This window comes from Diorhabda carinulata, chromosome 6, assembly GCF_026250575.1.
Source record: "Diorhabda carinulata isolate Delta chromosome 6, icDioCari1.1, whole genome shotgun sequence".
In the NCBI taxonomy this organism is placed as follows: domain Eukaryota; kingdom Metazoa; phylum Arthropoda; class Insecta; order Coleoptera; family Chrysomelidae; genus Diorhabda; species Diorhabda carinulata.
The window spans coordinates 26,994,961-27,009,414 of record NC_079465.1 but is presented as its reverse complement, the minus strand read 5'-3'; the positions used below and the strand labels follow the sequence as shown (position 1 = coordinate 27,009,414).

At 32.5% G+C, this 14,454-nt stretch overlaps 1 protein-coding gene across 2 annotated transcripts in view; it reads right to left on the bottom strand.

Moving 5' to 3' along the window:
• Nucleotides 1–14,454, bottom strand: part of LOC130895348 (scavenger receptor class B member 1-like) — a 64,335-nt gene that overhangs the window by 28,066 nt on the left and 21,815 nt on the right. The window contains exon 1 of one of the 2 annotated variants that reach the window (XM_057802584.1): nucleotides 4,418–4,642. The exons of the other annotated variant lie outside the window; for it this stretch is intronic. Within the exon in view, the coding sequence (XP_057658567.1) occupies nucleotides 4,418–4,460 (43 nt within the window). The 5' untranslated portion in view covers nucleotides 4,461–4,642. Of the gene's footprint in view, nucleotides 1–4,417; nucleotides 4,643–14,454 lie in introns of those variants that run through there. 2 annotated transcript variants of the gene reach the window in all.

The window sequence follows — 14,454 nt, the reverse complement described above, 5'->3', positions numbered from 1 at the left end:
ATCGTTGTAAAGTTTTTTTTTCTATTTTTCACGTTCGTTTTATTCATATTTATAGCCCAAAAACTGATAAATTGCACGTTTTTTAGAGAATACCCCCTAAAAATACGTTTTTTCCATTCTAGGGGGGTAGCACCCCGCTAAGAGGGTGATAAGATTGTTGGTAATGATTCAGCACACTGTGACGACCACAAAGCAAAAAAATCGTAGGAGCAATTTAAGTTGAACTTCTGGGGAAAAAATTGCTCTATTTACTGGCCTAAAATAGGGATTCCCAGACACATATTTTATTGTGATAAAAGTCAAACAAACAAAATATTTTTGGAATCGACAAAAGCAGAACTGTATTGACAATATTTATGAACAACAGTGTCCTACATGCCTTTATATTATAAGACAATTTGCATCAATTTGTTTGGCTATCGTATAAAATCAAATAACAAAATCAAATTTGAAATTCAATTGTTGACATCTAATTCAAACGAATTATAATAATATTTACTTTTGTGAATAATATATTTGGTGTTAGGGTTAGGTGTTAGATTATTTATCAGACTCTTCATAATATTCGATAATTTTATAAATTTCGTAAACAGTTTGTGTTTCTAGAAGATATCGCAAGGAAATGTTATATCCATTGACAATCATTGCAGTTTTGTTATCTATCATTTCAATTCAATAACTGAGATCTTATTCAGCAAACAACATTGCAAACTATTAAACATTGTTTGACAATCATAGTACATTTCAAAAAAATTTAACAAATACGTTTGTCGCCCAACAAATTAAGATTTGATTTGACCATATTTCTCTCTCTCTCTCTCTCTCTCTCTCTCTCTTTCTCTTGATGCGGTTTCCTCAGTCATGAGAGTCGTGACCTATTCCCTTCACTTGTCCCTGTACTTCATCCATCACTATAACCCTGTCTATAATGGCATCTCGTCTTCTAGCTACGTGTCCAAATACTTTCTTCATGTATAAAGATTATAGTCTGGTAGTCACACTTTAACATTCCGATATCGATTGAGTAAATTTTTTGAAAGCCCAACCAATCTCCTGTAGCACCACATTTCGAAGAAATCAATATATTTGCAAGTATCCACGATTCTAGACCGTATTAGAAGATTGGGAGCCCAATTTTCGACCAGATTCATTAGAGTATTTTTGGTTATATTTGAGCTTTTCTATATTTTATTGTTAATTGCACTATGAGCCAAATCTATTCTTCTTTCAACTTTTTCTCTTATTATTGACTCTCTATAACGCTATTTACGAGTTGACAATGCCCAATGATTGTATTTTGAAGGTGTCGTTATTTGTGGTAAAATGAAACGATTTTAGAATAGTATGCATCCAGTTTCATATTCTAAATTCTCATTAAAATGCTCGAGGATGTCATAACGTCTGCAATAACAACAATAACAACAGTTCAGAAAAGGAGCGAAAGTCACAATTCAGTTAATAAGCGTGTTGAATATTGATAGTAGTGGTATTTGGTGCGATAATGCATCAATAAAATAACACAATAATACTCTAAAACAGTTTTATTATTGTTATAATTCATTAACTTATTGCTTTTTGATGTAACATAGTTTGAATATGAACTTCTAAGTACCGCAAGTCCATTTGAAATCCTCACACTTCGACAAAACTATCAACTACGACAAATCAAATAAGGCGTTACTCGTATAAGAGAAGAAAGTCTCAAAATGACAATAAAATTAAAAAACTTGTAATTTTGGTAACGTTGTTACATAATAATCAAATCTCATGATATCTGTCCAATTTTTTCCACAATAACTCAATCGTGTTGAGGTCGGGCGACTATGATGGCAAAAGATCTCGTAAATTTTCTGCCGATTAGGCTCGTCCTTTAATACTTAATAAGCCTTTTTTCCCAACAATCCCTTCAATGTGTACCAGGTCTCCAATTGCCTTTCCATTAAAACATCCCCAAACCATCATCGAGCCTCCGTCGTGTTTCACATTCGGTATAACATCTAAAATCCGTTCTTCTTTTGATGACCTGCGGTCAAATGTTCCTCTTTTAGACATAAAAACCTCAAAATTCGACTTATCACTCCACAAAACTCTCTCCCTCTCTTCGTGTTTCTAATTTTCATGATTTTTAGCTCAGTGTAACATCATAACTTTATTTTGACGTTTTAAAAGAGGTTTTTTGGCCTTCCAAAAAGGCCAGCTTCTTCCAATCTCCTTTTCACTGTAAAAGTACTCAAAAGCAGATTCCTAGATTCATTTATTTGAGCTGCTACCTCTGAACTCGTGAGTCATCGATCAGGTTTACTGATCAATACAATATTCAGCGGATGTGCTTTTTCGATGCCGATCTGAGTGTGATCTATAGCGAAAGCTCCTGGTGTGAATGCATTTTTTTAACGTTGCAGTCCTGATTATGAAGACTCACTATTACTGCACGAGATCCAGACGATAACTTTGGTGTTACGCATTTTAGAACTTATAAGTCTGAATTTTCTAGAACCAAATAAATCACAGCACATTCTACAGATGATATGATCATTCAGAAAAAATTATTCAGAAATCGTTTTATTTTATAGGGTGAATACAATGTTGAGATTAATGGCTCTTTCACAATAATATTCAAAGAATATATGCAGAAATTGTTAGTAACTATGATGATTAAAAGTTTCTTTTATAAAGGTCCGAAAATGACCAGGACCACCAAACATTCACAAACTTTTTGCAACACTGCTATCTTGCTTTTCGGAACACCATTTGTGTAAAATACTTTTGTCTTCAAAAACTTCCTAAAATTTCAGTTTTCTATTATCAGCTCCCTCAATTGCAATCATAATACATCACTCAATAAATCGTGTGACTGACACACAGATGGCGCTGCCATTGTCGAATCCATATGACGTTAATCAAGTACCAACTTTCAAAAGACTATGTGTAAAATTTCGTGAGATTTCGATTAGTCAGACAAAAGTAACAGCGATTTAAGTGACGCTACTTTTGTTATTTTCAAAACAATTTTCATTATCAAGAACCATTTGTTTTTGGTTTGCTGAATTTATACATGGTCGTGAAAACACCGATGATGATGATGGACGTTCTGATCGTCCAGAGAGAGACGATCAATAGCGAATACTACATGGAGTTATTGGATCGTTTGAATGCAAAATCAAGTAAAAATAACCCTCATATGTCGGAGAAAAAACAACTGTTTCACTCAGACAATGCATCGATTCACAAGTCGATGGCGACCATAGTTAAATTGAACGAATTTCTTCCTCATCCATCGTATAGTCCAGTTCTGGCCCCCCAGTGGTTATTCGCTGATCTCAATAAAATACTCGCTGGTAAGAAATGAGTCTCAAATAAGGAAGCAATTGATGAAATTGAAATCTATTTTGAAGTCAAAGACAAAACCTTCTACAAGCTTGGCATCTAGAAGTTAGAGAAGGGTTGGAATGATTGTATTGGTCTTGGAGGAGATTACGTTGATAAATAAAATCGTTTTTTGGTAAAAAAATGTGTTTTTCTTAGTTATTCACACGACTTATTGAGTAATGTATTAGCTGCAATGACAAATTAAAACTTTGTACTGATAAATGTTTGCTCTATAAATTCTCTGTAATCACGATTAGATTTCTGAGTGACATTTTGGGACAACATACAAACAGCAGGCTCCATCTTTCACCATAAAGTACAACGCACGAAATGATTTTACAAACAAGACCAGCAGCTTTGTATGAATTAGAGTCATGGATGATGACCAAAAATGATGATGATGAAAGTAAACTGGAAATATGATGAAAAATCCTCGTGAAAATATATGGCTGCCAAAATGGCAGAAAGTATCTGCAGAAGATGTACAAACAGACAATTAATGATAATAGTTCGAGCACAAAAAGCAAGATGGTTAGAACACATTGCCAGATCGCCACGACAGAGAATTGTGAAACTGATTTTGGAAAGTAAAAAAGCTGCTGCAAGAAGTCAAGCAGGATATAGATGAGGTAGGAAGGATTCAAATGTAGCTAATGAGGATTGCCAAGCAAGAGAATTGTGGGAATAATGTTTAAGGGAGAAAAAATTGCTACGAGAAGTCAAGCGGAATATAGATGATGTATGAAGGATTGCATTGAGTGGAGAAACAAAGGACCAAAGAGAGCTCTACTAAATTAATATCCATTATAATGAATTTCAGGTTTTCTCAATAGCGGACTTTTCAGCTATTCAGCAATTATCAGAAAGTAATATTTTCTATTCGATTATTTCAACATCTATGTACCTAAATGCTGAAAATATATTCTATTGTAACAAATTGTAAACAATCAAATCGAATAGATTCAAATTTATTACATAAAAAATATCGTCCCCTATGTATTATTATCGAAATAATTCGGAAAAATTAATAATAAAATTGATAAATTACCTTCAAATTTCGCTGGATTTGAACACCGTTTTAATCTATCCATATTTCGAATTTTCACAACCACAACTGACGATCACACTAATATAAATAAAATTTAAAATTTGCTAGATTTAACAGTTTCTTCTCCTTCCAGATTAAAACTGTATTTATTGAAATTGATAAAAGTTTATTGTTAGTTTTATCGTTCAAAAGACAAAAACAACTGTTTTAATAACTTATTTTGACCATTTTCATTTTATTTCATTACAAATACTGCCGAAACTCGCATCATCTATATCTTGAGGAGGTAATAATACGAGGGACAATATGTAATAATTTGATGTATAGTTTACGAGTGTCGTGTGAAAAGTTTCAAACCTCACATAGAAACAATATATTTTTTTCCATAATAATTCTGAGTTTTTAACAGTCTTCTTTCAAGTCTATACACTCAACTCTGATCATAAGTGAAATATTTTCGGTAGAAACTATATAAGTTGCAAAAAAATTCATAACAGATTTTGTAATAATTGAATAAGTTTTCTCTAACTATCGACTGTTAAAATAGGGCGACAAGACGTCCCGTTTCCACGGGATAATCCCGGTTTAGCGTGTCATGTTCCAGCGTCCACAAGATTTCCATCCAGCTCTAAAAGTTTGATATGAAAACTCTCATCGACCTATTATATATAGCTAAAATCATTTGTTGGTGCAATAAGAATAATTTCTCAACGAAAAAAGAGTGTGATGCTTGGAACAGGTTACATAATGTACATAGTACACGCCTCTATTCACAGTTTTCAGTTCTTTTTCCATTTTCTTGGGCACATTGCCTTCAATAAACAAATATTTAATGACACCTTGATACTCAATTTTTCCCATTATTATAAAACACAAAAATCTTAAGAACGAATCACTCATTACATTGCCGAACAAAATGCCTGAATTTCCAGTGAAAAATTGTGCACAATTACCCATTACCTGTCAAAAGTTTTGCCAACCCCATAATCCATTCTAGGCAAAAGTAAATGTACCATTGCAGCCGAATTGGAAATACCTCAATGTACTGTGGACTACAACGTAAAAAAGATGCATCCACCAGGAGCTTTGACGATAGAAAATGTTCAGTACGGCCTCGATTAAACACATCTGTTGAAAATAAACGCGATCGACGACTTACGGATCAAGTAGATAGCAGATCAGATCAATAAATCTTTGGATCTGCCTTTGAATACCTCTGAAAAAGCCTTTTTTTTAAGACGTCATAATGAAATTAAGAGATTACAGTAAGCTAATAAACATGAAAATTGGACTCACGAAAAGTGGAAAAGAGTTTTACGGAGTGATGATTCAACGTTTGAGACTTTTGCGAAGGTCAAAGAAAGAACGCTTGTTAGATCCATGTGCAATCCTAACTGTTTAACATGACCGAGGCTCGTTAATGGTTTGAGGATGTTTTGGAGGAAGAACAACTGGAGACCTGGTGAAAATTGGAGAGATTATGGAAAACAAACGCTATAAAAAATATCAAAGGAGAATGTAGTACATTCTGGTCAGCGCTTAATTAGCAGAAAATTCATCTTCCAGTAATACAACGATCCTTTAAGCTATACAAAGAGTATTTGAAGGAATCGGAAAGAAAGAATATACTAAAAGTAATGACTTGACCGTCATAGTCGCATTAACATCAGAAACATGACGAAATGTAACGATATAAATAGAATTGCTGTTAACATTCACTTTTTGGATATTATTATATAACACAACGCTCAATAAGTCGTGTGACTAACTAAGTCAAACACATGTTTGCCAAAAATCGACTTTATTCTTCAATTTAATCTCCTTCAAGAGCAATACATCATTCCAACCTTCACTATCTTCTAGATGTCATGCTTGTAGAAGAATTTGTTTTTGACTTTGAAATAGGCTTCAATTGAGCTTCATTCCTTACCAGCGAGTATTTTATTGAGATCAGCGAATAACCAGAACTGAGCTATATGATGGATAAGGAAGCAATTCGTTCAAATTAATTATCGTTGCTATCGACTTGTGAATCGGTGCATTGCTTCGGTGAATCACTGGTTTATTTTTCGACAGATGAGGCCGTTTTTGCTTGATTCTTGCATTCAGGATATCCAACAACTCTATGTTGTATTCGCTATTGATTGTCTCTACCGTTTGGAGATAGTTGATGAACAATATTCCATGCGCATCCCATAATACTGAAGCCATAACCATCCCAGCTGACTGTTGTGCCTTTGGAGGATTCTGACGTGGTTCACCAACTGCAGTCCACTCATATTTTGATCGTTTTGATTCTGGAGTGAAGTGATGGATCCATGTTTCATCCATTACTACCTATTGACGCAATAAATCTGATTTATTACGTGTAAACATGACTTAACACCTCTCTGAATCATCAACACGTTGTTGTTTTTGATTGCTTGTCAGTAAACGCGACATTCACTTTAAAAAAGCTTTCTCATGGTCAAATGTTCATGTACAATTGTAAACACGCTGCCTCCTGATATCTTTACGACCTCAGCTATCTCGCGCAATTTCAATTTACGATTAGATATAACCAATTTGTGGACTTTTTTGGTGTTTTCTGGAGTAACCACCTCAATTGGACAACCAGAACGTTCACCATCATCGGTATCTATAGGTCCACGTTCAAATTCAGACAGGATAAGACTTTTGAAGCCATTGCTGAGCTTGTATAGTATTTTTTCATCAAGAAGCAATGATAAATTCAACACGAAATTATTTTGAATCCTCTGTTTTGAAAATAACAAAAGTAGCTTCACTTGAATGGCTGAAATATTTTCACTCATAGATATGTTATATGGATTTGATTCTGGTAGCGCCATCTGTGTGTTAGTCACACGATTTATTGAGTGATGTAATATATTCATATTTTCTAGTGAATAAAAAATGAAGTAAACAAAATTTGTGAATGATAAAATCATAATTAATAAATATCAAATAATATCAATTTTTTATCAACGAAACATAATTTTTTTATTGAAACGATTATTTGTATTGTTTTGTTATCGTATAAAAACACATTAACTAATAAATGAAGTCTTAAAATATTCAAAAGTTAACTTTGTTATGTAAATGAATCGATTATATCATTATTTTTTATTTAGATTCGTCAAATCTATCGAGACAATCTGTTGCGTAATTATTTGCATAAAGTATGTTTCTAATAAATGTGTTTTCAGTTGTCAATTTGGAAAAATTTTTGTTGGTATTAGTACTTCACAATTATTAAATGATATTTATAAATAATTCGAATATTCAAAATAATATATATTTATAACCAATGACGGTTCCTCAATAAACACGTGAATTTCAAAACTCAATCATAAATTAGATAAAAATAATGCTGAAAAACAAAATTAGGTACATTGTCTCTAGCAGGAATTGCTGGAACTATTCGTTATAATTAAACTAAAAACAATGTTTACAACTTCCGAAAATCCGACTCGTTTTGCTTGAATCGCGTTAATTAGGCCTGGGAAATGTTTATTCGAATGCATTTTTGATCTAAAGTGAGAAAAGGCTCATTCATGGACAATTCTTTGGACAGTATATGACATGACTTGACATGCCGATAACTATTTGATGCACTTATTGATTGTAGTTCAAAAATACACGATTGAGTTTTGCCGTTTCCCCCACAATAGATGTTCTGGAAAGCTTTATTACCTTTACCATCTAATAAGTGTTAATTGAGTTAAAATTTCTGGATAAATTTTTTTAATTTCATATTTCTTAGACCTTTTGATATGTTTATATTTCAAAATGTTCTTAATTTTAGGTCTCTTCTGTCAAAATACGATAAATAATTAAAGAAAAATCGAATCGTCAAGTTTTATCTATCTTTAATTTAATTTAATTTGAAAATTATTAAAAAAAACTAGTTTTGAAGAGACCTAAAATCAAGAAATTTCTGGATATTAATACTAAATACACTGTTCACACTACAACAACACCAATAGTCACGAATACACTGTAAAAAACTTTTGTTTTGTACAATTATCATTGTTTTGCTAAACATGTGATGGCTGACATTAGTAATCAGTGAGTACGAACGACGATTGCTAATTAAGCTTTGAGATAAACAAATATAAACAAATATTCATAATTGGATATGTCTTTGATATTATTTGAAACATCAAGATCAACCAATTGTCGAGACATTTTGTGAGAGCTCGCATTCTCTTGGTGGAGAATTATTAGTCTTCCTCGATTGGTTTCTGTGATTTTTAGCAAACAAATGATGGTGTACCATTTAGAATTGACCGTTCCACGTTTCTCTAATAGAACGATAGCAACATATCCAGTTATTCCGATAAAATAGGCGACTATTTCCTTTGAAGTGCATCGTGCACGAACAACAACACATATTCAGAATAAAAGTTTTCAAATCCAGTGATTTAGGAAATTTCCTCGTGCGCAAACATCAGAAATTGACTCAGTTGCAAGTGAATATAATTATTTCCTATCAGATAAAAAATATCATGGAATAATCTCAATTATATACTTAAACATTTTTTTTAGAATCAGTCATGCAGTCATATGAATAAAATTTGAAATAAAAATCATGTCACGTAAATCTAAGCGGTTTTCTTATTTTGTTTTTTGGCCTTCCTTCAATGATAGTGGCAATGGCAAGCGTAGGTGTTGAAATTATATATTTTATCAAGAATAGTGATCTATCGTATATATTTACGTTGTATGCAATCAACGTATGCTGAATAATCCTCTGGAGTAAAGTTAATACCACCGGGGTGAAAATGTGAGTCGCATTTAATTGGTGTTAAATCCGGACAAAGAGTAATAATTATTGATATTTTTGAAATTGAGATATTAGTAATTCAAAATTCGATTAAACATTATCGATAGCTTGGAATATCGATATTATGCTCTTAATAAAATCACTGCCCGCATGCTATTTTCAATCTCTCATCAAAGGTATAAAGACTGTCCTGAATATGTGCAACCAAGGCCACGAAATCATGCCCAACAGCTGTAAAAGAAGTAATTCTATATCTCCAGCCTCTCCATATAGTATTCGATTGCATTGCGGGGCAAACATCATTCAAAATGTTACACGGATGTCTCGAAAGTAGTAGACAGAACTGAAATCGGTTTTTACGGACCTACAACCAAACACTCTGAAAGCCTGAGGATCGCACCAAGTATTTTTCAATCAGAAATATATTCGATTGAAAAATGTTTTTAGCTCAATCTAGAAAGGAAGTAGCGCAAACTGGAGATCATTATCCTGTCCGGTGGCCAAGCAGCTTAGAGCTCTAAGCTGCAATATTATATAATTCTAACCAGCCTAGACTCGCTAAAGTAGGGGCCGACAAACCCTTCAGACCTTTCATGGTATAAACTATAGAACAATAGAAAAAATAAGGTAGATAAGGGTAAAACTAGTTACTGAGTCTTTCTACAGAAGCTGAGCAGGCAAAGACTCTCCGAGGAAACTATAACCAAAGAAGACCTGCTAAATGTATCATTCAGGGCACTATCCCTTCAATGGACATCTAAAGACACTAGACAGATAATACAGCGTGAAGATTTTGCTGCGTAGATGACGAAACCTTTATCCACATTCTGTCGGGGGGGAAGAAACTACGGAACTCCAGAGGACTACACCTAGTAAATACCGGAATTCCCAATGTACCTCGTGCATACATTAGTTATTAGTTCTCATCGGTTTCTAGATTTAGATACGTTCCATCTGATATATCCAGTTATTTCTCTTTTTCTACATTCAGTAGTCCTCAAAGTATTCCTCCTACTGCTACTTTGTAATGTTTGTGGAACTTTGAACAAGACTTTAGAACAATGCAAATCAGTAAACGATTACTAAAATTTAGGATTCTACTACTTAATAGTTGTCTTTTTGGTTCAGCGTTTTGTGATTGTCCAATTTGAAGAAGTTTCTCAGTTTCGAACAACATCTGGCAACCAAAGATTTTGCTTATCCACCTATGAAGCCATTCGAAGAATAGTACACAGGGTGTTGAAAGAAAAATCAAATTTCACGTATATAAATTTGAAAATGATTCAACCCTCAGACGACGACTGAAAAATAAGGACAAGAAACTACTCACTATCTACATGTTTCGTGAAACACTCAGTTGGTTAATGGTTTTATAAATACTAATTCAAATGATGAGGTTTATTTCAAAATGTTGCAACATGGGATAAAGGATGTTTCAAATATAGACCAGAATTTGACAATAAAAAAGTTTATTATTAACTTTCATAGCTGAAATTTTTCAGTTTTTTTCTAAAGGATTCTACATCCGCATTGCTTCCGAATCGCTGTTCGCCGACTGCCTCTTCCAATCCATTCGCACCCGAAGGATTCTACCTGCGTATTGCTTCCAAATTGCTATCTGCCAAATACCGTTTTCAATTAACCAAATAAATAATAATCACGTGGTGAAAAATCAGGACTATAAGTCGAGCTATATGCGGTCTGGTGTTGTCTTGCAGTGGTAATGCATTACGGATTGGAATAACGCATCGTTTTGAATGTAGAGAGATTGTACCGTATTTTTGGCGGTTCGTTGTTTAGTGAGATAATCAACTTCAATTGTTCATCTTAAGTCCAAAAGCACAGTACACAACAATAATTTCCCCTTCCTTCTCAGCGACATTTTCGATAAATTACCGCTGATTTCAAATTATTTTTAACGAAAAAAATGAATAATCATGCGATGATCGAGGTTACCCGATCTCTAGGCTACTAGGCTAGTTTTTCGCGGGTTTATTAAAAAATTACAGTTTATATTTGAACCACCCTCGTAGTTCGAAGAGCAAGATTCAATAGATTAGTCAGCTCGGTCTCAGTCATGGTTTGTTTGCTTGCTCAAAATACAAATTATGAAAATTCATTTATTAGTAAAATTAATCATATGATACAAGATAAGATTTTGATAAAAATAGACATAAAAATAACTATATAACTAATTAAGTTTTAGTTGGCATGTTTATTATCATTTTAAACTTTGTAACTGTAACTTTGGTAATTTATTTGTACATTTTAATGAATTTTTATTTTTACGGAAAATATTTCAATTTTAGTAATTCCTAGAAAAAATTTTATCAGTAAGAAATCGAATTCCTTTGAGACTAATAAAAAATTAGGTAATTATACACTTTCGCGGTCACCTGGTTTTTTGGCTCTAGAAAATCGAAAAATGGATGGATTTTAATGATCTTGGTCTCAAAATGTTCCATTTTACGGCGGATTTATAAAAAAAAATACGAAAATTAAAAAAAATAAATATTTTTTACAGTTTCATGACTTTAAATGCAAAAAAAAAATGACTTTCTACATATAATCCTTCGTAACTGTTTCTGACGTCGTGGAATCAAGTTCGTATATTTTTTTTCGCAATTTACATAAAAAAATGAATATTTTGGAAAAAAATTTCAAAAAAGTTAATTTTTTTGAATAATTGTGAGTTGTGGGATTTTGTTAATAATAAATTGAAATATATTGACAATGAGTTGCAACAATTGTGAATTGAATACATTTGAAGCACTTACAATATTCAGTGATACAAAACAACCTAACCTAACCTAACCTAACCTAACCTAACCTAACCTAACCTAACCTAACCTAACCAAAATTATGAAATTTATCTATTTTTCGATTTTTAATGGTCCAAAAACTATTAATATTGAAGAATACAGTACGAAACTATTCACGAAAATTGATTGTTTTTCATCGATTTCATTTTAATCTATAAAAACTGATAAACTCATTCTTTTTGGATTTTTTTTTAAATTGTTTATTAATTTATGTAGAATACAAAAAATATATAAGAACTTTATCTGATAATGAGATAATTTTTTGTAAAGGATTATTTTGCAAAACCGTTTTTTTTAAAACGGTTTTAAAACAGTAAAACTATGAGAAATTTCCATTCCAGTTATTTCTACTAATTTTTTTATAAATCCGCCGTAAAATGGAACATTTTGAGACCAAGATCATTAAAATCCATCCATTTATCGATTTTCTAGAGCCAAAAAACCAGGTGACCGTGAAAGTGTATAATTACCAAAAATTATTATTACAGCTCATAGGGTTCATGAAACTTTCGAAATTTTATTTTATTTCATATCATCACATAATAAAAGTGGAAACTCTAGCTGAAGTTCCGAAAACTTTTGTACTTATAAGAAGTAATCGAGAGGATTTAAATCGGGGGATCTAGCCGGATATTCGAGGGTTCCACGTCTTGCGAAACACCTAATCCCTAACCGTACCTGTAAAATGCGATGACTTTACGACTTAAATAGATCGATCTATCTCATTTGGTTGATTAACATTAGAAAAAGGTTTTTGTAATGTGGACACTAAGAGGTTAATCAAAAAATCTAGATATCTAGAGGTATAAGCCCAACTTTTTTAGGACATTGAGTGTGAACTTCACACATCCAGTGATGATTTTCTCTGTTCTGTTTGAATTTTGAATTCCTGCCTTCTATCAGGATCATCTTCATTTACTTCCTGAACCAACTGAACATTGTAAGCGTTAACATAACTTCACACTTATGTCATTTATCAATTATGATCATCGATAACTATTAAGAATTTTTGCCTGTCTCGCAAAAGACTCCGCAAATTCAGCACCGTCATATTATTTTTATGCTTTTTGCAATATCTTTCTTTAGATAAAAGTCCGGGTACTTTCACGTTTGTGTCAGGATTTTCACCTGGTTAGGTTAATTTAGGTGAGGTTGAGAAACATTTTTTTCATTCGCTTTCCTCGTGAGATGCCAAAAATCTTCTTATAAACAATTATCTAGTGTGTGATAGAAATTTGAAGCTAATCAGTGGGTTCCCGTTTTCGGAACCCCAACTGAAACTCCAATGTATATATCTTTGGGTGATTAGATTATTTTTACCCCTCCTATTAATCAACTGAACAATTGTCTACATAAAAAATCCAATTATTTGCAAAAATAGCCTTGTGATTCTATGTTTTGTTCGTCTAATGACAATATTTCTGTTTAATTCTACTGTTTACAACATTTTACAACATTTCAAGGAATTGCTTGTGTTATAATTGATTAATGCTCTTTCATAAATTAACAAGGTGAAAAAAACAAATTGAATACGTTGAAATAAACCCCGTCCCTATAAAAAATAACATTGAAATTTGATTATTGATCCCTAACAGTTATATTTATTGGAAAAATGTAAATATTCATAGCCGGAATCAATACTTTTACTATTTTCTAGGTCATCCAACCATGGTTTATTGGTTTGATAACCTCATGTTTTGCATAACAGTATTTTCAAAGGAGGTGTGGTAAAGGACAATGAATCCTTGATGACACACTGTTAGAGGAATATCTTACTGGATTACGGCGATTATCACAATATAGTATTAGAATTTTGTTTTTTGGCACTTGACAATTTCCATTTTGATGCTATTTTCTCCTGTGTAAAGTTTACTGAACATAACCTCAACTACAAAATTTCCTCATTCAGGGCTGTTGCTCTTCATTAACTATTTCATGAAGGGACTGTTCTCATTTATTCTATTACAGCTCCTTGTTGGCATGTATCTTTCACAAACGTGTATTACCTCTATTCCATTACGAATTTTTAACCTTTCCTCAATTTAACATATCCTTTAAGAGATACGACAAACACGCAACATCCAAAAATATAATTACCTTCAAAGAAATAGTGAGTAATTCGTTGTAACTACTATAAGGCATCAAAAAATTAAACTGGAGAAGATTGAGCGGTTATAATGTTACAAATTCTAATTAAATGGTGTCTTTGATTGAATAACTATATCTATAATACTATCTGAAGACCAGAACTCATGCCCGATGGTTAAAAGTCCGTAACTTTTACCATGAGAACCTGTACAATCCAAAGTTGACAAAAATAAATTTTCCAATCGATTTTTTAACAAAAAGGAATTCTTTCTCTAACTCGATAAAATTCATGGTTTAGGATTTATGTAGATTTTTACATCGTTGTACATGCCACGGAAACC